At 43.4% G+C, this 21557-nt stretch overlaps 1 protein-coding gene across 1 annotated transcript in view; it reads right to left on the bottom strand.

Moving 5' to 3' along the window:
• Nucleotides 1-20919, bottom strand: part of RBM34 (RNA binding motif protein 34) — a 35153-nt gene extending 14234 nt beyond the window's left edge. Inside the window, 8 exon segments of the mRNA XM_030556922.1 lie at nt 110-193; nt 1089-1132; nt 1741-1800; nt 3699-3930; nt 5086-5225; nt 15004-15175; nt 20747-20814; nt 20817-20919. Of these exon segments, the coding sequence (XP_030412782.1) occupies nt 110-193; nt 1089-1132; nt 1741-1800; nt 3699-3930; nt 5086-5225; nt 15004-15175; nt 20747-20814; nt 20817-20900 (884 nt within the window). The 5' untranslated portion in view covers nt 20901-20919.
• Between the last annotated feature and the right edge of the window lie 638 nt (nt 20920-21557).

The following is a 21557-nucleotide window of genomic DNA, read 5'->3' on the forward strand; positions in this document are numbered from 1 at the left end:
CTTTCGTCTAACACAATAAAATAGACAATTCATACTTGTAATCAGTTATCCTGTAAATCCATTCTCACAAAATATAATGCCATGAATGAGGAACAAAAATGGAACATACCTTTTAAGAGCTTTTGTGGCAGCACCTTCTTCCTTAAAAACCACATAAGCATTAATATATTTCACATTAGGATGGATCTTATGCCTGAAGAGAAAGACAGAAAGTTTACCCTACTTAAGCAATTCTTATGCTTTTCCCCCACACCCTCCCACCCCATGGTCTTGTGTACATATCAGGCAAGCCTTGATGTAATTTAAGGTAATGACTTCAGTTCTCTCAAATATACAGTTAGCCTGGCGATTGTGCCCTAAATAGCAATATCTACCACAGTAGCCAAAGGACCTTTACCACTCCCTTTAACAGTCATCTTTTTCAGAGCCAGTTTCTGCAACTTGCTGGGCATCCTCAACCCCTAATGAATTTCCCAAGAGTTGAGAATTCTCAGTACCTCGCAGGATCTTGTCTTTAGTAAAGAGAAAAACTTGTGTAGTGGCAAGTGATTATTTACAGCAGTAAAACTACTTGTAGGAAGTTAAGAAGTTTTTAATCACAGAAATCATGGAATGCCTATTTTATACTGAGTTTGTGGTTTATTACAACAATTTGTAACCCAACAGCCCTCCTTTTTGTCCTATGACGGCAAAGCTATTAACAGGTCACTCTACTTTGAATGGGCCCTTACAATATGTGCTAATGACTTATACTAAACAATTTGTTCCACCTTACATTTTGCTGTGACACTGGAAGTTCCTTTCCCAGACCTGAAGAAGAGCTCTGTGTGGCTTGAAAGTTTGTCTTTCACACCAACAGAAGTTGTTTCAATAAAAAGATACTACCTCACCCACCTTGTCTATTTTATATACACACAGAGTTTATTATAATTATTTTTAAAGATAAAACCACACAAAATAAAAGATAGGAAGGAAACAATCATGACCAGGTGTAAGTGTGTGTGTGTTTGAGATATAACATAAAAAAGCTAACAAAAAAAATTGTTTCCCCTTTAGCAATAGAATCTGAAACTCAAAGGAAAACCTACTTTATGGCTGCTAACTTTTTGGATAAAGTATCCTCTGCTGGAACCTTCAAGACAAAAGAAGCATTAGCTGAAATGCCTGACTGCTTATGAATATATTTCAAATATTTATGCTTGAAAACTAAGGTGGAGGAGGAAAGTTCAACAAGTATTTCCATCCAAAGTAATATAGCTGCTCTATCAGGCAAAATTATTCGAACAGCAATTAGGGAAAATTCCAAGGAAGACCTTAAAATGATAAAGAATGAAAATCAGTTGGGTTAGTTTGTATTTCTTGCATTCTAGCATGGTGATTTTAATTTATACACAGCATTGATATACAATGAAATTGCTAGCTCTGTAAAATGTCCTCTAAATCTGTGTTATGGTACTTCAGTCAAAGATTATCTTTAGCAAAACAAGCAACAATATTTCAGATATTTTTCTCCCAAAGAGAATGTGGTTACAATGTAATCAAGTGTTATTACAGGAAAAACAATTTGTGTTGACAGCAAGATCTACCACAGAAGCCAGTCACTGCTCTCAAAAGGCTCAAATTAAGTATTTCTAAGTCAAGAAATATGGCTAGTGAACTAAAAGATACAAGATTTATGAATGTTATCCTTTAAGATTACATAGCTACTTTTACTATATAACGTAAGAGGAAAGAACATACCAAAGAACGGAATCGAATTGATTCTATCTGTCCATATTCTTTAAAAAATGACTTCAGCATCTAAACAGAAATTGCATGTATTTTCAGTTCATTTTTTCAACCCAGTAACATGAATTATTATTGTTGAATAAGAAAGCATTTTTATGTCACTCATATAAGGTAGAAGGAATTAGGTGACCATTAAAATGTCCCTTCCAACCCTATAATGTCTATTAATTACTATTACTATAAGATAGATAAGGATCATACTCTTACAATCTTATAGGTGTTTCTTGTATTTAAAAATCCAGAGTGCTGAATTCAGTTTTTGCACTCCAGTATTTTTCTTGCTTTTGACAGAGCAAAAACACTACAAGATATTTTGACCTTTTTCCTTATTTATTTTCTTTAATCATCAAAATTATTCCTTGGGTTCCAAATTCTCTGCAGACTCCAGCTGATGAAAGAAAAAGAAGCTGGTCTGAATTTAGCCCCTCTCACCCGCCTTTCCCCATGCTCCTGGTATTTATTTGAAAATTGCACATTTCATATCATAACAGGAATTTCTAGACTCAAATGCAAAATATATATATGTATATATAAAAAAAATAGAGCAGGGGTAGGCAACCTATGGCACACATGCCGAAGGCGGCACGTGAGCTGATTTTCAGTGGCATTCCATTGCCCGGGTCCTGGCCGCTGGGCCGGGGGGCTCTGCATTTTAATTTCATTTTAAATGAAGCTTCTTAAACATTTTAAAAACCTTATTTACTTTACATACAACAACAGTTTAGTTATATATTATAGACTTATAGAAAGAGACCTTCTAAAAACGTTAAAATGTAATACTGGCACGTGAAAGCTTAAATTAGAGTAAATAAATGAAGATTCGGCACACCACTTCTGAAAGGCTGTCGATCCATGTAATAGAGCAATCTATTTAAGCCTAATTTCCCCTATTTCTCTGCTACTGGTAGTAAAAGAAGAAAACTTGTATCAATTTAAAATACCCACGATTTGTAAGAAGTAACAGTGGAAGATTGTACATTTAGGAAAAAAACTAGACAACCAGTGAGTATACAGTATAATTATATATAGGAAAATGCAGATATATATTCTTCTTCTGAGTCTTTTCCGTAAGAGAAGTATCTATGGTCCAGAAAATGGCCATTTGGTTAATTGAGGGACACTTGTACAATCATGGGCAAGCTAAAACTTATATCTAACTAGTAGCTGTAGTTTTTAATATAATCCACTTACTTCTGGAATTGGCTAGGACTAGATAGAATAGGAAGAGAAAACTTTACATCTTCCATTTTGCCATAATTTATGCTCAAATAAATGTTAGTCTCTAAGATGCCACAAGTACTCCTGTTCTTTTTGCGGATACAGACTAACACGGCTGCTACTCTGAAATCCATCGTGCCAGAGTTATTTTGGAACTATTCCCTTATTAGACTTGAACAATTAACGATCAAATTTTACCCTTAGATGCAGGCTCACCAATCACAAAGTCTTCAAAGGAAGCCCTTTGTATGCACCTAAGGACAGAATTTGCCCCGTAGTAACTAGTGTAAAAGTATCACCAAGACCTTTCATTTATTAAAAAGACACCATCAATTTGAAGTTTTTCTGAAAATGACTAATTGTTTTAAATGTCTAGTTTCTGATAAAGCATCCTGTAAATGATATGCTTTGATTTTAACATTTCTTTACAAAGACAGAAGGTATTTCTGATCCTCATTAACATTTAAAAAGAGTTTTTCAGCAAGGGAGAAATTCATTAACTATACAGGGAAGCAGGGTAATTATATACAAAGTGGAGCCAAATGCACAAAATACATGAAGATATTTTCTCTCTAGCATCTTTCAGTCATTAATGTCAGTTTTCAGACAACTGTCCTTTCCAACTTGAGAGAGTACCTTTAAACCGAGACCTGCTGTGGTTCCCTTTAACCCACAGAAAACTATTCACTTACCTGTACAGTACAGCTGATAGGTAAATTCCCAACAAACACAGTTCTCTGATTCTTTAGCATCTCCTCAGCTTCGTTAATTTGACTTTTCTTCTTGCACTGTTTTACATCAATTTCATTAGCTGAACTAGCAAGGCTTTCGGTGACAGCTTGAGATGTTCTATTTTTTAGCTTCTGTTTGACCTTGAGCCTTCTTTCTTCCTCTTTTTCATCTGCCCGTGCCAATGCACACTCTCTTTGGCACAAGTGAAAAACACAACCAGATGATTGTTATGAAAAGTTTTGATTTTTTCAGACACAAAAGGGAAGTTCTTCATTGCAGTTGTTCTTAAATTGTATTTATAAATTAAATTGTACAGGTGCAATAACAACACAACTTCCATTTTTAATGGAAGGGTTGAAATGTTATATAGATTAAGCAAAAAACTGACCATAACACTGAAAGGAATTATTTACCAGTGTACTGAGTGGTCATTAGTGCCATTTAATAGGTGTGACTGAGGAGATGGCAGAAGTAAATCAATTTGATACAGATTAAAATTTTAAAAGAAATTCAATTTCTTTTACCTAAATTAAGACTAAAAGTGAGTTGTTGTCTTTCTACCATTTAAGGCACACACAATCCGTTGGGGAAGTTCTCTGTCTACATGCTACTAGATCTCAGTCTATCCAAGGCATATGCCAAAAAGGTTATGTGATCAATAAATGACATCTATTCAGTTTTAAAAGCAGCCTCTCAAATGTTATGGATGACGTAAGCAGAAACAGCAAATGTGAGACTGCAGATTTGGATATGACGGCTGTCAGTTAAAGATGCAATAGATGTGTCAGAGAGCATACACAGCGGTAACCTTATTTCCCAATGCTGGAACTGAGTGAATCTCATTGTCAACAGGCTAATACAAAGAATAACTTTTTCATCACTGGAATGGCAGTGCCTCGCTCACACATACATTTCTAAGGAAATAGACAACATAACAGAGGGTTGCTCTAACAGCAAACCTGCCTATCAGGTACGGGATTGCTAAGAGAAGAGTCATGGACAGCCTGCTCATCTACCAGCACATCTCCTCTTTGGGATTTAGGTTTCTTTCTTGTATAAAGCAGACTGTTACCTTAGGGAACACACCTCTTCCAAGAGGACACCTTAATCCATACCTCTCAGGGTAGGGGAGTAATGTTCCAGACAGTCTCTGCCCTTAACTCCCAAAGGGCGAGGGATTTTATTCCCTGTTGGGACAGTCTTTATGAAATTATCTTGAAGTCAAGATTAGAAATAGTAAAACAGAACAAATAAGCCTTTTATTCTCTGATGTAACTATAACAGCAAGATTTTGACCTATCTACGTGAGGCTAGGCTGCATCGCATTTAAAAAATGTGTTTACGTACCTGTTTGCCAACCTTTTCTCTGCTACAGACAATTTGTTCTTTTTGGCTTTCTTCAGTTTTACAGGAGGTTCTTGTTTAGTAGATGAGCTCTGATCTTCTGTTGCCCTTTCCACGTCTGTATGCTTTCGTTTCTTATTCTCCTTAAAAAAAAATTGTATGGTATATAAAAGATTTTTTAATATATGACCTGTTACAAAACAGAAAAGCTATTAAATAATAGCCTCCTAATTTTATATGACACACTGAAAAGCCATTCCAATGTTTTCTATCATATGATCAAAAAACCCAATTCAGTTTCAACGCCTACAGAATATTTTATATGACATCCAAGTACATTCAACAACAAAATACTTAAGTACACAGAAGAATATTCACTTTTATTTTATTTTATTTAACTGAGATCTTGGAGGACATCCATAAAGTTGATGTTATCAAGGGTTCTTAAATTTAAATAAAAATGCCTGCAGTCTTGCAGCACAGAGATGTATTCAGAACAAGAATACCCTCTAGAGTCTCTTTAGTACAACTGTTTTTACCAGCAAGAAAAAGGTGAAGATCAAAACTATTCAATCAAGATAAAATTTAAGTACACTTTTAGAAGTTTACATGAACGTCTGGTAGATCTAAGTTGGCCATTTCAGGTGGCACAGACATATAGTTCTGACAGATACTCAAGATGAGGTTTGAAAGTGATGTCTCAAACTCCCACACTCCAGACCACTGGAGACAGTGATTTCATGAAGGGACCAAGCTCAGCTGTTAAGAGTATGATGTGTGACCCATACTTTTCGTGGGGCCAAATCCTTCCTTTACATACTGTAAAGTATAAATCAGGGCAGCTTCATGGATAAGAGATCACTGAGAAACTGCATCTCATGCTTCTTGGAGACAAGAGAAGAAAAGTGCTATGTTGGCCCAAGTCTGTCACAAAACCGCTTAAACAGTTCTGATGAAGCTGACGTAGGTATTTTAAAAAGCCTTTTTGTTCAGCAAGTCTGCAATGAAACAACAATTGCTAATGTATTACATGACACTTAAGGCTTATCATTATTGTACAGCGGCTGTTTACTAAAATGTCTTTTTTAATGTTAACTGGATTTCCCTCAATTTTCATAGGACCATAAATAAAAATAATACTGGCAAACATGGAAGAACGTTAATGTGCTGTGCATCCACATATTATTCCCCGAATGATTGTTTTAAAGAAAAAAAGTCCATGTCAGAAATAAAGACATTACTCTCATCTTAAGATAAAGCAAAGTCATTAAACTGTCATCGCTCAGTCTCTGTAATACATGCATGAGCAGACAAAAGTAAAAATGACATCACTTCTACAGCTTGTCATGTCAATAAAGTATTGTTGTTTCCGTGACAATTCAATCTAGATGTAGTAATAGTGCCAATATTACTGCAAAGGTTAAATTATACATTAGCTTACAATTGGATTGGAGAGCCCGTAAAGTTTATAATTCATCTTGGTTTTGAGGTAAAGTCACTGGAAGAAATGAACATAGCAATTGTAATTTCTTGTACTGTATATGTAAGCAGGATTCTTACCTCCTCTGATTAATTAAATGCTGCCGACTACTTTAAATTTTTATATTTTATGTTCATTTTCCTTTTAAAAACTTGATAAAAGTTTTTCTTACCAATTTGTCAACTCCCATTTTTTTGTTTTAAAAATAAACTATAACTGTCATAAACAGATAGTTAAGGGTTAATGTCTCTTCTACCTATAAAGGGTTACAAGCAGTGAACCTGGACCACCTGACCAGAGGACCAATCAGAAGACAAGATACTTTCAAATCTCGGTGGAGGGAAGTCTTTGTTTTGTGTTGTTTGTTTGTCGGTTGTTCTCTCTGGGTTCTGAGAGTGACCAAACATACCTACAGGTTCTCTAATTTTCTGTTCACATAGTAAGTACAAGTAGAAGGGCGGTTTAGTCTTTTTGGTTGTTTTCTTTATTTGCAAATGTGCATTTTGCTGGAAGGATTTTAATTTGTATTTGTGCTGGGGGGAAGGCTTCTCTCCAATGTCTAATAGCTGAAAGACCCTGTAACCTTTACCATCTTAATTACAGAGACAACTTTTACTTTTTTCTTTCTTTTATTAAAAGTTTTTCTTTTTTTTAAGACCTGATTGATTTTTTCCCCTTGTTGAGGCTCAAGGGAATTTTGAGTCTGCACTCACCAGGAAATTGCTGGGAGACAGGGAGAGAGAAGGGAGGCGGGAAGGTGGAATCCCTCTATTTTAGATTCACGGAGCTTGAATCTGTATTACCTCTTGGGGAGGGGGAAAGAGGAGGGGGCAAGGTGCACTCCTCTCTGTTTTTAGATTCAAGGAGTTTGAATCACAATGATCTTCCAGGGTAACCCAGGGAGGGAAAGCCTGGGAGAGGCAACGGTGGGGGAAAGGGTTTCCTTTCCTTGTGTAAGATCCAGGGGGTCTGGGTCTTGGGGTCCTCTGAGAAGATTTTGAGGGGACCAGAGTGTACTAGGCACTGCAAGTCCTGGCTGGTGGCAGCACTACAAGATCTAAGCTGGTAATTAAGCTTAGGGGGATTCATGCTGGTACCCCATCTTTAGGACGCTAAGGTTCTGAGTGGGGGTTATACCAAAACATGTTGGCAGCATGTGGGAAAGATGGAATCCAAAAGCCAGTAAGATCATTATTTTTCTTTTTCTCTGCTAGCTGCTTTTAAGCAGAGAGAAGGGGGGTTTTAAAAGCAAGTCTGCAGGTTTTTTTTTTCCTCTTCCTTCTGAGTACTCTGAAGGCAAAGACATTAAGTTTAATGAGGGTCTTTTGATAAACAAAGCAGGCTTAAGCTGTGAACAGCAGAGACCAGCAAACCATATTTGCAAATCAAAGAGTTTCTTCTTTTTTTTAACTCTATTGGAAAAGGCTAGTTAAAAAGTGTTTAAAAAGACACTGTTGCTAAGCAACCCTAAGAAGGCAACAAAGAAGCAGCATTTCAGGAAGTAAACACCACAGGGTGCCCCAACACAAGAAAGCAGGAACCATGACTACCAAGGACGCACTGAAACAGGAACGGGCAAGATGGGATGCAGAGGCACAAATCAAAGATGCAGACCACAAGTGAAACATGGAAAGAAAACAAAAAGAAATAAAAATAAAAGAAAAAGGAGGTGGAGCTGAGAGAAAGAGAAGAAAAAAACAAACAGGCAGCCCACAAAAGAAAACAAGAAGCGAAAGATGCGGCCCACCAACGAGAGATGAAGAAACACCAACAAGAAATGAAAAAACAACAAAAAGGGAGGGAAAAGGGGGAAAAAAGAGAAAGCACGAACTGGAATTAGCGCAGGCCTGGCAGCATGCTCCAGCCAACCCTACCAACCCTTCGCCAGTTATTGTTCCACATCCCAAGAAATTTCCCACCTACAAGGCAGGTGATGACATTGAGGCCTTCTTAGAAAATTTTGAAAGGACCTGCCATGGGTACAGCATCCCTGAAGACCAGTACATGATAGAACTGAGGCCACAGCTCAGTGGACCCTTAGCAAAGGTGGCGGCTGAAATGCCTAAGGAAAACATGAACGATTATAAACTTTTTCAAACCAAGGCCAGACTCAGAATGAGGGTAACACCTGAGCATGCCTGTCGGCGGTTCAGAGCCCTAAGATAGAAACCAGATGTGTCATTCCCCCGACACGTCTACCACATTGGAAAGAATTGAGGCCTGGATATCAGGAACAAAGGTTAACACTATTGACGAGCTGCACCTCCTAATACAAATGGAACAGTTCTTAGAGGCTGTCCCTGAGGAATCAGAAAGGTACATCCTAGATGGAAAACCCAAAACTGTAACCGAAGCGGGGGACATTGGAGCCAAATGGGTGGAAGTGACAGAAAAGAAAAAAGCTACTGTCAAGGGGAGCGAATATCACAGGGGGCACACTGACAATAAACCCTACAGCCGAGGACAACCCAAGACCCCACCTACAACCCAAGGAAAGCCGCAGACTCCTTATTCTCCCACCTCACCAGTCTCCAGTAACCCACCTCGGCCCAGTGACCAGTCAGCTGGGTGATGCTTTAAATGTAATGAACTAGGACATATAAAGGCCAACTGCCCCAAGAACCCCAACCGAGTGCAGTTCATTACACCACCATCACACCAACGATCCCCAGGCCCAGATGCCTCTCAAATACCCTCGGAGCGAAGGGAAATTTTGAGAGTGGGCGGAAAGAAGGTTATCACATGGAGAGACACAGGAGCACAAGTGTCAGCTATCCACCAATCCTTGGTGGACCCCCAATTCATCAACCCAAAGGCCCAAGTGACAATTTACCCCTTCATGTCACAAGCTGTAGACTCGCCTACAGCTGAACTGTCTGTCCAGTACAAAGGCTGGTCAGGAATGTGCACTTTTGCAGTCTATGACAATTATTCCATTCCCATGCTACTGGGGGAAGATTTGGCCAACCAGGTCAAGCGGGCCAAGAGGGTGGGAGTGGTTACACGCAGTCAAACCAGGTAAGCTTCCAGACCCATCCCTGTTCCTGAGCTGTCCACAGGGGCCCTGTCTGTGTTGCCAGAGACCCAGACAGAGGTAGTGGACCCGGATCCCCTACCAATGACTGAAACAGCCACAGTGCCTCTAGTCCCAGACCAGGAACTGGAAAAGCAACCAGCACCAGAACTATTGCCAGCACTGACACCAGCGCTTGCAAATGCATCTTCAACCCCAACGCCAGAGGGCGCCAGCGAGCCTAAACTGGCAGAAGCAACAGATAACCATACCCAAGAGGCTCAGCCAGAGCCTGAAATACCACCTGGTGTACCAGCGGAGAGCGGCTCACCAGCAACGAAAACAACCCCATCACCTATATCGCTTCCAGAGGGACCAAGCCCAAGTCCACAGTCTAAGGAAGAACTGGTGTCTCCAGCCTCCAGGAAACAGTTCCAGACTGTGCAGGAAGCGGATAACAGCCTTCAGAAAGCTTGGGCGGCGGCACGGAGCACCCCACCGCCTCTCAGCTCTTCTACCGATCCTGATTTGTTATAGAACAAGGACTTTTATACAAGGAGACTCTTTCTGGTGGACACCAGGAAAACTGGCATCCACAAAAACAGTTGGTGGTTCCAACTAAGTACCGGGGGAAGCTCTTAAGCTTGGCCCCTGATCATCCCAGTGGCCACGATGGGGTGAACAGAACCAAAGACTGGCTGGGGAAATCCTTCCACTGGGAGGGAATGGGCAAGGATGTTGCCAAGTATGTCCGGTCTTGTGAGGTGTGCCAAAGAGTGGGAAAGCCCCAAGACCAGGTCAAGGCCCCTCTCCAGCCACTCCCCATAATTGAGGTCCCATTTCAGCAAGTAGCTGTGGATATTCTGGGTCCTTTCCCAAAAACGACACCCAGAGGAAAGCAGTACATACTGACTTTCATGGACTTTGCTACCCGATGGCCAGAAGCAGTAGCTCCAGGCAACAACAGGGCTAAAGCTGTGTGCCAGGCCCTAACAGACATTTTTGCCAGGGTAGGATGGCCCTCCGATATCCTTACAGATTCAGGGACAAATTTCCTGGCAGGGACCATGAAAGAACTGTGGGAAACTCATGGGGTGAATCACCTGGTTGCCACCCCTTACCACCATCAAACCAATGGCCCGATGGAGAGGTTTAATGGAACTCTGGGGGCTATGATATGTAAATTTGTGAATGAATACTCCAATGACTGGGACCTAATGTTGCAGCAGTTGCTTTTTGCCTACAGGGCCGTACCACATCCCAGTATAGGGTTTTCACCATTTGAACTTGTGTATGGCCACGAGGTTAAGGGGCCATTACAGTTGGTAAAGCAGCAATGGGAGGGGTTTACGCCTTCTCCAGGAACTAACATTCCAGACTTTGTAAGCAACTTACAAAGCACCCTCCGACACTCTTTAGCCCTTGCTAAAGAAAACCTAAAGGATGCTCAGGAAGAGCAAAAGGCCTGGTGTGATAGACATACCAGGGAGCGTTCCTTCAAGGCAGGAGACCAGGTTATGGTCCTGAAAACGCAACAGGCCCATAAGATGGAAGCATCATGGGAAGGGCCATTCACGGTCCAGGAGCGCCTGGGAGCTGTTTACTACCTCATAGCATTACCCAATTCCTCCCTAAAGACCAGAGTGTACCATGTTAATTCTCTCAAGCCCTTTTATTCCAGAGACTTACAGGTTTGTCAGTTTACAGCCCAGGGAGGAGATGACTCTGAGTGGCCTGAAGGTGTCTACTACGAAGGAAAAAGGGACGGTGGCGTGGAAGAGGTGAACCTCTCCACAACCCTGGAACGTCTGCAGCGGCAACAGATCAAGGAGCTGTGCACTAGCTTCGCCCCACTGTGCTCAGCCACCCCAGGACGGACTGAACGGCATACCACTCCATTGACACAGGTAATGCTCACCCAATTAGAACCCCACCCTACCAGGTGTATCCTCATGCCCAAGCTGCTATAGAACGGGAGATCCAAAACATGCTACAGATGGGTATAATCCGCTCATCTACCAGTGCATGGGCATCTCCAGTGGTTCTGGTACCCAAACCAGATGGTGAAATACGCTTTTGCGTGGACTACCGTAAGCTAAATGCGGTAACTTGTCCAGACAACCATCCAATGCCATGCACCGATGAGCTATTGGAGAAGTTGGGACGTGCCCAATTCATCTCTACAATAGACTTAACCAAGGGGTACTGGCAAGTACCGCTAGATGAACCTGCCAAAGAGAGGTCAGCATTCATCACCCATGTGGGGGTGTATGAATTTAATGTGCTTCCTTTCGGGCTGCAAGATGCACCCGCCACCTTCCAAAGACTGGCAGATGGTCTACTAGCAGGATTGGGAGAATATGCAGTTGCCTGCCTCGATGATGTGGCCATTTTTTCTGATTCATGGCCCGAACACCTATAAAAAGTCTTTGAACGCATCAGGCAGGCAGGACTAACTGTTAAGGCCAAAAAGTGTCAAATAGGCCAAAACAGAGTGACTTACCTGGGACACCAGGTAGGTCGAGGAACCATAAACCCCCTACAGGCCAAGGTGGATGCTATCCAAAAATGGCTGGTCCCAAAGTCAAAGAAACAGGTCCAATCCTTCTTAGGCTTGGCCGGGTACTACAGGCGATTTGTACCACACTACAGCCAAATCGCTGCCCCACTGACCGACCTGACCAAAAAGATCCAGCCAAATATAGTTAAGTGAACTAATGAGTGTCAGAAGGCCTTTACCCAACTTAAGGCGATGCTCATGTCTGACCCTGTGCTAAGGGTCCCGGACTTTGACAAACCATTCCTACTAACCACAGATGCATCTGAGCGTGCTGTAGGAGCAGTTCTAATGCAGAAAGAACCGGATCACAACTTCCATCCTGTAGTGTTTCTCAGCAAGAAACTGTCTGAGAGGGAAAGCCCCTGGTCCATCAGTGAAAAGGAATGCTACGCAATTGTGTACGCCCTGGAAAAGCTACGCCCATACATTTGGGGACGGCGGTTCCAGCTAGAAACCGACCATGCTGTGCTAAAGTGGCTTCATACTGCCAAGGGGAACAACAAAAAACTTCTTCAATGGAGTTTAGCTCTCCAAGATATTAATTTTGAAATTCAACACATTTCGGGAGCTTCTAACAAAGTAGCTGATGCACTCTCTCATGAAAGTTTCCCAGAATCCACTGGTTAAAAATTGTCCTTAAAATATAAAAAGTCTTGTAGTTTACATTCTTAGTAGTATATGTAAAGGTGCATGTGTTGTATTAATCTGTTTATTCTAAAGTTCTAGGAAGAAATCACCGCCAGTGAGGTTCCCCACTGTCTGCGATTTGGGGGGCGTGTCATAAATAGATAGTTATGGGTTAATGTCTCTTTTACCTGTAAAGGGTTACAAGCAGTGAACCTGGACCACCTGACCAGAGGACCAATCAGAAGACAAGATACTTTCAAATCTCGGTGGAGGGAAGTCTTTATTTTGTGTTGTTTGTTTGTCGGTTGTTCTCTCTGGGTTCTGAGAGTGACCAAACATACCTACAGGCTCTCTAATTTTCTGTTCACATAGTAAGTACAAGTAGAAGGGCGGTTTAGTCTTTTTGACTGTTTTATTTGCAAATGTGTATTTTGCTGGAAGGATTTTAATTTGTATTTGTGCTGGGGGGAAGGCTTCTCTCTAGTGTCTAATAGCTGAAAGACCCTGTAACCTTTACCATCTTAATTACAGAGAGAACTTTTACTTTTTTCTTTCTTTTATTAAAAAAGTTTTTCTTTTTTTTAAGACCTGATTGATTTTTTCCCCCTTGTTGAGGCTCAAGGGAATTGAGTCTGTACTCACCAGGAAATTTCTGGGAGACAGGGAGAGAGAATGGAGGCGGGAAGGTGGAATCCCTCTATTTTAGATTCACGGAGCTTGAATCTGTATTACCTCTTGGGGAGGGGGAAAGAGGAGGGGGCAAGGTGCACTCCTCTCTGTTTTTAGATTCAAGAAGTTTGAATCACAGTGATCTTCCAGGGTAACCCAGGGAGGGAAAGCCTGGGAGAGGCAACGGTGGGGGAAAGGGTTTCCTTTCCTTGTGTAAGATCCAGGGGGTCTGGGTCTTGGGGTCCTCTGAGAAGGTTTTGGGCGGACCAGAGTGTACCAGGCACTGCAAGTCCTGGTTGGTGGCAGCACTACAAGATCTAAGCTGGTAATTAAGCTTAGGGGGATTCATGCTGGTACCCCATCTTTAGGACGCTAAGGTTCAGAGTGGAGGTTATTCCATGACAATAACATTGAAAAATTACTTAACTTCTATTTATTGCATAACCACCATTTTCAAATTCAACTGAAACCACACATATGTAGCAAATGCTAAATTAAGAAAGGATCTGACAACAAACAAAACTGATCATATTGTTCATTGACAATAAGTCTAATATAACTTCTAAACCTTAATGATTTGATTCAGTAGGGAAATTTTTTTAATGAACAACAATCTGGATGTATCATACACCAATCAAAAGCTCATAATACATAAATGTCAAAAAAAATCAAAGTTTTTAATCACTCAACTGATAATCATCTGACAACAAATCAGAAGCCAGTTTGCTTACTTTGTACAAGTCATCTGAATGTGAGTTGTCTTACAACGCTATTAAGGGCAGAAATAGCTGTTTTGCAAGTGAAGTTTTCTGTAATTCTTTCATTCAATTTTCTTCTTTTTGTGGAAATAAAATAAAATTTGATCTTCTATACAAGTTCTATAACAGCTTGTAAATAATCACAACTACCCCTGCACCTGCCAAACATTCTAATATTCGGGACAATTAAATGAGGAGATATGATGGCATGCAGAATAACCACAACAGTGTATTAGTTACACTCTATCATATGCCAGGCCCTTAGCTCATTTTAAGTACAAAAGCCGAACATATTGTTTTTTATTAATCTAATATCAGCCATGGTTAACTCCATGAAGCCAAGGACACTTGCTGGTCTTTAATGAACTGACAAAACACCTGTAAATAGTGCTTCATCACTATTATATCTGTATGTTTAAAATATTTGTTCCCTCTCCCCATTTACATGTACTGTTTTGTTTGTTTTTATTTTGGGACTCAAGATGAATAAGACATTTTTAGTCATCTTGCTTCCCCGTGGGAACAGAAGATATATATAGAAAGCTGTCACTACTTTCTTCAACTGTCAGACAAGTTAGTTTTCTGATATATGGATTTTATTTATATTCACAGTCCTCATCAGACAAGGAGCACTGGTCAGACACTTGAAAACTGAGAGTTAGATCCTAACGTTTCAAGACGTTTTCAATAGAATCTGCCTGGTCTAAAGGAAAAACCAAAACCATTTCTTATGAGAAGGGTCATTCATTTAGAGTGACGATAGATAGATAGATAGATGAAAAGAAAAGAAAAAGAAAAAGAAAAAGTTACTTACTCTTGGCACAGCAACAAACACTGGCTGTGTTTCAGACTCAGAAGCCTTAAAAAGATGTGCCAGGGGGTGTGGTCTGCATGTTGCGGACTTCTTTTGAAACAAACTGTTGACCACTTGTCCAATGACATAGTCTTCAGATGATGTACCTGCTTCATTTCTCTCACATTCCTGGCTATTAAAAAAAGGAGAAGAAATTGTTCATCTGGTGTCATTCAATACTGCTAAAGGTTTCAGTGTCACCAATGCTAGTTTAACTTTAGCTTTTAGGAGGTGAAACAGATTTAGAGAACCAACTCCAGTATGTGCAAGTGATTTATTTTCCTGCAAATTTATAATTTTAACCATTTCCTAAAACAATACAGATAAAGACAACATTTTTCAAAATGTTGCATGAGGAAACAATCACTATAGCCAATAACTTGAATGGGAGTCGTGGCTAAAACACTTTCCAATTGTTCAAAAGTTTAAAGGAAACTATTTTGCAAATTAAACCATCAGTTATCTCAAACACACTGTACCGTGTGTTAAAAGCTGCAAAAATGTAAAAGAAATTAAACTTACTGCTGAATTTCTTACAACAAATAAATCTTATAAATGAAGAAATTAATTGAAGAAAAAAATTAAGAGCTAAGCAACTATATCTTGAATGACATTATGACAGGGGAGCAGAGTGGGCACAACTGTTCATAAATACGTGGATGTATCAATAATAGAGAAAATGGAAGCATTAACAAATACTTTACTTTTCTCTAAACCTTTCATTTAAAAGTTATTTGCAAATAACATCAGAAACAAGAACCTGCCAAACAATCAGAGGGGCGACCAAGGATAAAGGAACTACAGGAGCACTCAAAGATGATAAAGCCATTGTGGAGAAGCTATATGAATTGTTTGCACCGGTGTTCACTGTAGAGGATCTGAGGGAGATTCCCATACCTAAGCCATTCTTTTTTAGAAGACAAATCTGAGGAACTATCTGTGACGTTGCACCCCATAAGGCTTTATGCAAATATGCTTATGAATGTATATATGACATAACTGGAATATGTTTTATGCTACACATCCCATGTGCCATATCTATGTAAAGGTTATGATCTACTGAATATATTCATCCTATTTGTACGCATGTGTCATTAGTGTATTCGAAGTTATGAATTTTGGCTATATACTTGTTTGATTTTAAATAGCCTTAGTAAGGCATTTGGTCAGCTTCTTTAGAAAGGAATTTGCAAGTTAAGAGCCTAATCAAGAAGCACCTAACAGACAATGGACCTTGGAAGGCTCCAATCCACATAAGAAGTCTACATGAGGACATTCAAGGTAGCATGTGAAACATGGCTGCTACCTGTAAGTTCTGAGTCATGCATGGACATGGGACTTGCTCATGTGACTCTAAAACACCATCTTGTAGCTGGAATTCTACACAGGGGAAGGGAAGGGTATCCACCCAGAAAAGAAAGTCTATTTAAACTCCTGGAAGGCCCCTCCATTGTGTCTTCAGCTGGCTCAAGAGATAGCAGCTCCACCCCAAAGGATACCTGAAAAAACTGGAACAAAGGACAATAACCACAGGGGTTGTGAGTGATTGCTAGACTCAAGACTAGAAGGAAACTAGTCTGTAAAAGGAAGCTTACTGGAACACCTCTGAGAGTGAGGTTTTATCTGTATTCAGTTTTCTTACTGTATTAAGCATAGACTTGCGTGTCTTATTTTATTTTACTTGATAATTTACTTTGTTCTGTCTGTTACTACTTGGAACCACTTAAATCCTACTTTCTGGATTTAATAAAATCACCATTTACTTATTATTTAACCCAGAGTTTGCACTGCTATCGCGGTTGGAGGAGGGGCAAACAGCGTGCATATCTATCAAGTGTTATAGAGGGTGAAACTCATTGGAAAACAAAATCCCACTATACATACAAAATGATGGGGTCTAAATTAGCTGTTACCATTTAATACAGAGATCCTGGAGTTAGGGTGGATAACTGAGCAGATGGTTTCAGACAATGTGCAGTGGCAGCCAAAAAAGCAAACAGAATTAAGAACTATTAGAAAAGGGATAGATGAAAAGACAGAAAATATCATAATCCCACTATATAAATCCCACATCTTGAATACTGTTTGTAGTTCTGATTACTCCATCTCAAAATAGATAAAAAGAACTGGAAAAAGTACAGAGAAGGGCAACAAAAATGATTAGGGGTATGGAACAACTTCCATATGAGAAGAGACTAAAATGACAGACTGTTTAGCTTAGAAAATTAGATGACTAAGGGGGGATATGACAGAGGTCTATAAAATCATGAATGGTGTACAGAAAGCCAATAGGAAAGTATTATTTACCTCTCTTCACAAATACAAAAACCAGAAGTCACCTAATGAAAATAACAGATTTAAAACAAACATAAGGAAGTACTTCTTCACACAACGCATAGACAATCTGTGGAACTGGTTGCTAGGGGATGTTGCCAAGGTGAAAAGTATAACTGCATTTAAAAAAATAATTAGAAAAATTCATGGGAGATAGGTTCATCAATGGCTATTAGCCAAGATCGTCAGAGATGCAATCCCCTAAACCTCTGACTGCCAGAAGGTCAACTGAACAACAGTAGATGGATCACTCAATCATAGCCCGGTTCTATTCACCCTGGCATCTGGCACCAGCCACTGCTGAAAGCCAGGATATTGGGCAAGATGGATGATTGGTCTGTCTCATTGTGGCCATCCTTTTGTTATGTTTTTACGGGTATAGCTACACATCTCCACTAACTTGTCAGAGTAGATATGGCTTTTATTATGTTGGTGACAGACAAGCCTTCAAGCTTAGCAGAGCTCTTCTACCTCACCCAACTTGTTTCTCCCTTATCCTGGGACCCACATTAGCTACAACATGCAAATACTAAGGAGTTGATCCACACTACAGTTTATCTTGTAGCACAGAGCTCCCTAAATCCAGTGGATTTAGTTACTTGATGATGGCCCTTTACTATGGAAAACCTTGGGTGCCACAGAGCTGCAGAAGAGGCTTCTAACTAACCTCCTCTTGGCCTCTCTAGCATAGGGAACATGGCCAGAGGATCCCTGGCAGCAGCAATGTCCCATAGGTAACTGCCACAAACGCATCTGACGAAGTGGGTATTCACCCAAGAAAGCTCATGCTCCATAACATCTGTTAGGGCTTGTCTACATCAGAAAGTTGCAGCGCTGGTGAGGGAGTTACAGCGCTGCAACTTTGAGAGTGTCCACATCTGCAGGGCATCACCAGCGCTGCAACTCCCTGTTTGCAGCGCTGGCCGTACTCCCGTTTTGTCTCGGGTGTAGAGGATCCAGCGCTGGTGATCCAGCGCTGGTAATGCAATGTAGACACTCACCAGCGCTTTTCTTGACCTCCGTGGAAGGAGGAAGCCTCTGGTAATCAAGCTGGTTTCCTTTCCCGGTTTGCTCTCTCGGTCCCGGAGCCAGCCAGCAAACCGCAGGGAAGGAGACCTGCTTGCTCGGGGTTCCGGGACCGAGAGAGCAAACCGGGAACGCCGCGGTTTGCTCTCTCGGTCCCGGAGCCAGCCAGCAAACCGCGGGGAAGGAGACCTGCTTGCTCGGGGTTCCGGGACCGAGAGAGCAAACCGGGAACGCCGCGGTTTGCTCTCTCGGTCCCGGAGCCAGCCAGCAAACCGCGGGGAAGGAGACCTGCTTGCTCGGGGTTCCGGGACCGAGAGAGCAAACCGGGAAAGGAAACCAGCTTCGCCGCGGTTTGCTCTCTCGGTCCCGGAACCCCGAGCAAGCAGGTCTCCTTCCCCGCGGTTTGCTGGCTGGCTCCGGGACCGAGAGAGCAAACCGCGGCGTTCCCGGTTTGCTCTCTCGGTCCCGGAACCCCGAGCAAGCAGGTCTCCTTCCCCGCGGTTTGCTGGCTGGCTCCGGGACCGAGAGAGCAAACCGCGGCGTTCCCGGTTTGCTCTCTCGGTCCCAGAACCCCGAGCAAGCAGGTCTCCTTCCCCGCGGTTTGCTGGCTGGCTCCGGGACCGAGAGAGCAAACCGCGGCGTTCCCGGTTTGCTCTCTCGGTCCCGGAACCCCGAGCAAGCAGGTCTCCTTCCCCGCGGTTTGCTGGCTGGCTCCGGGACCGAGAGAGCAAACCGCGGCGTTCCCGGTTTGCTCTCTCGGTCCCGGAACCCCGAGCAAGCAGGTCTCCTTCCCCGCGGTTTGCTGGCTGGCTCCGGGACCGAGAGAGCAAACCGCGGCGTTCCCGGTTTGCTCTCTCGGTCCCGGAACCCCGAGCAAGCAGGTCTCCTTCCCCGCGGTTTGCTGGCTGGCTCCGGGACCGAGAGAGCAAACCGCGGCATTCCCGGTTTGCTCTCTCGGTCCCGGAACCCCGAGCAAGCAGGTCTCCTTCCCTGCGGTTTGCTGGCTGGCTCCGGGACCGAGAGAGCAAACCGCGGCGAAGCTGGTTTCCTTTCCCGGTTTGCTCTCTCGGTCCCGGAACCCCCCTTGAAGCCGCCCAACAGCGCTGCAGTGTGGCCACATCTAACACCACTTGCAGCGCTGGTTGCTGTAAGTGTGGCCACTCTGCAGCGCTGGCCCTATACAGCTGTACTAATACAGCTGTAACAACCAGCGCTGCAAAATTTTAGATGTAGACATGGCCTTAGTCTATAAGGTGCCACAGGACTCTTTGCTGCTTTTACAGATCCAGACTAACACGGCTACCCCTCTGATACTTGCCACAAGAAAGAATCATTCTAAGATCTGTTCTAACGTGCAGCAAGGGCATGAAACAAGACTGACACCTGGGTAGCCCCACAATCAGGGGATGGTAAGAGCACTTGGAAGTCAGCTCTGCATTATTGTAGCTTATGTAGGCTATATTGTATTATTTTCCAAAGCTCATCTTTTCTTTGTGCTTGCTATCACTCCTCTATACACAGGTAGCAGATTATATTTTTATATCTTTAGATGACAGTTCAAGTCGTATATTATAGTTAGGCTTGTCAGAATTTGATTTTTTTCTTATACATAATTTGTAGGGTGACCAGATGTCCCAATTTAATAGGAACAATTTCAATTTTGGGGTCTTTCTTATATAGGCTCCTATTACCCCCCCCCCCCAATTTTTCACACTTGCTGTCTGGTCACCCTAATAATTTGACATGTTTATTGTCAGGGCTTATTTTTTTTCCAGACCAATTTAAAATGTTCAGCTGTGCAAAATTACAGTGAGGCGTTGAGAGGTATTGAGTGACAGCACCCCGCACAACACGGGGGGTGGGGGCAAGAAAGGGAGTCGGGGGCTCTGCAGGGACCAGCTGTGTACTTTTGACGCGATCAAGCCCTGTCTGACAAACGCAGAGCGAAGACGTGTCACTCCGGGCACGCTGCGGCGCAGTGCCCGGCTCCTCGTGCCAACGCAGGACTCACCCTCGCCCCGTCACTCGGGACGCCCCCTGCAGGCGAGATCCCCCCACCCCCCGGGTATGAGCAGCGCCCGGGTCCTTGGATTTCTCCGCCCTGGGGCTGGGAGCGCTGACGCGCCATCCCCTCACCCCCACCACTGGGCAGGTGGCAGCAGACAAAGGCCAGGCCCCTTCATCCAGCCCCTCAGGCGGGACTGAGGGCACCGGGACCCCCGCTCCCGCGGCGAGCACCGGCCTTTCCAGCTCGCCAGCGGCTTTGTCGAGGCCTCGGACACGGAGCGCTCAGGCGGGGGCGACGGTTGAGGACTGAGAAGGGGCGTGTGCCGCGCGCTCTCACCCTGCTCCGCGCGGCGCGGGCCGTCGAGCTCCCGCTGCTTTAGACGGTTTCATCTGGGTGGGAGGGGGGGAGCTCGGTTCAGACCCGACCTCGCTCCCGGAAGCGCAGCGACAAGCGAGTAGTAGAACGGAACACGCGACCAGCCCGAGCCCATCGATGTTACGTCACTTCCGGCGCGCGCGGCGGCACCGCTCCTGGTGGGGCCGGGTCAGGCTCAAGCGCAGCGCGCCCCTAGCGGCGAGAAAGCGAGGCTGTTGTGGGCGTGAGCCAGCAGGCTTCCCAAAGGTCCCGCCCCGGGGGGTGGAGCCGCGCGCGTACATGGGCACCGCCCACCTACACTGGGAGGCGCGGCCTGGGGTATGTCTGTTCCGAGTCCCTGTCCGCCTGGCGCCTAGAGACGGCGCTACCTGGCTATCCCCAGGCGCTGCTGGGCCCCGCTCGCCCCCCCTTGCCTTGGGGAGCGGAGGCCACGGGCCGCGCGCCCCTGCCCGTGGAAAGGTTGGCGCGTCCGTGGGCTGCCCCGCCCGTCAGGGGCCGTTTGCTTGAGCAGAGCCACAGGGCAGAGATAGCAGCCAAGAATCCTGTGGCACCTTATAGACTAACAGACGTTTTGGAGCATGAGCTTTCGTGGGTGAATACCCACTTCCTCAGATGCATTCACCCACGAAAGCTCATGCTCCAAAACGTCTGTTAGTCTATAAGGTGCCACAGGATTCTTTGCTGCTTTTACAGATCCAGACTAACACGGCTACCCTCTGATACAGGGCAGAGATACCCGCCTCTCGCTCCCTGTTAGGGTGACCAGACAAGA

Source organism: Gopherus evgoodei, chromosome 3, assembly GCF_007399415.2.
Source record: "Gopherus evgoodei ecotype Sinaloan lineage chromosome 3, rGopEvg1_v1.p, whole genome shotgun sequence".
Taxonomy (NCBI): domain Eukaryota; kingdom Metazoa; phylum Chordata; order Testudines; family Testudinidae; genus Gopherus; species Gopherus evgoodei.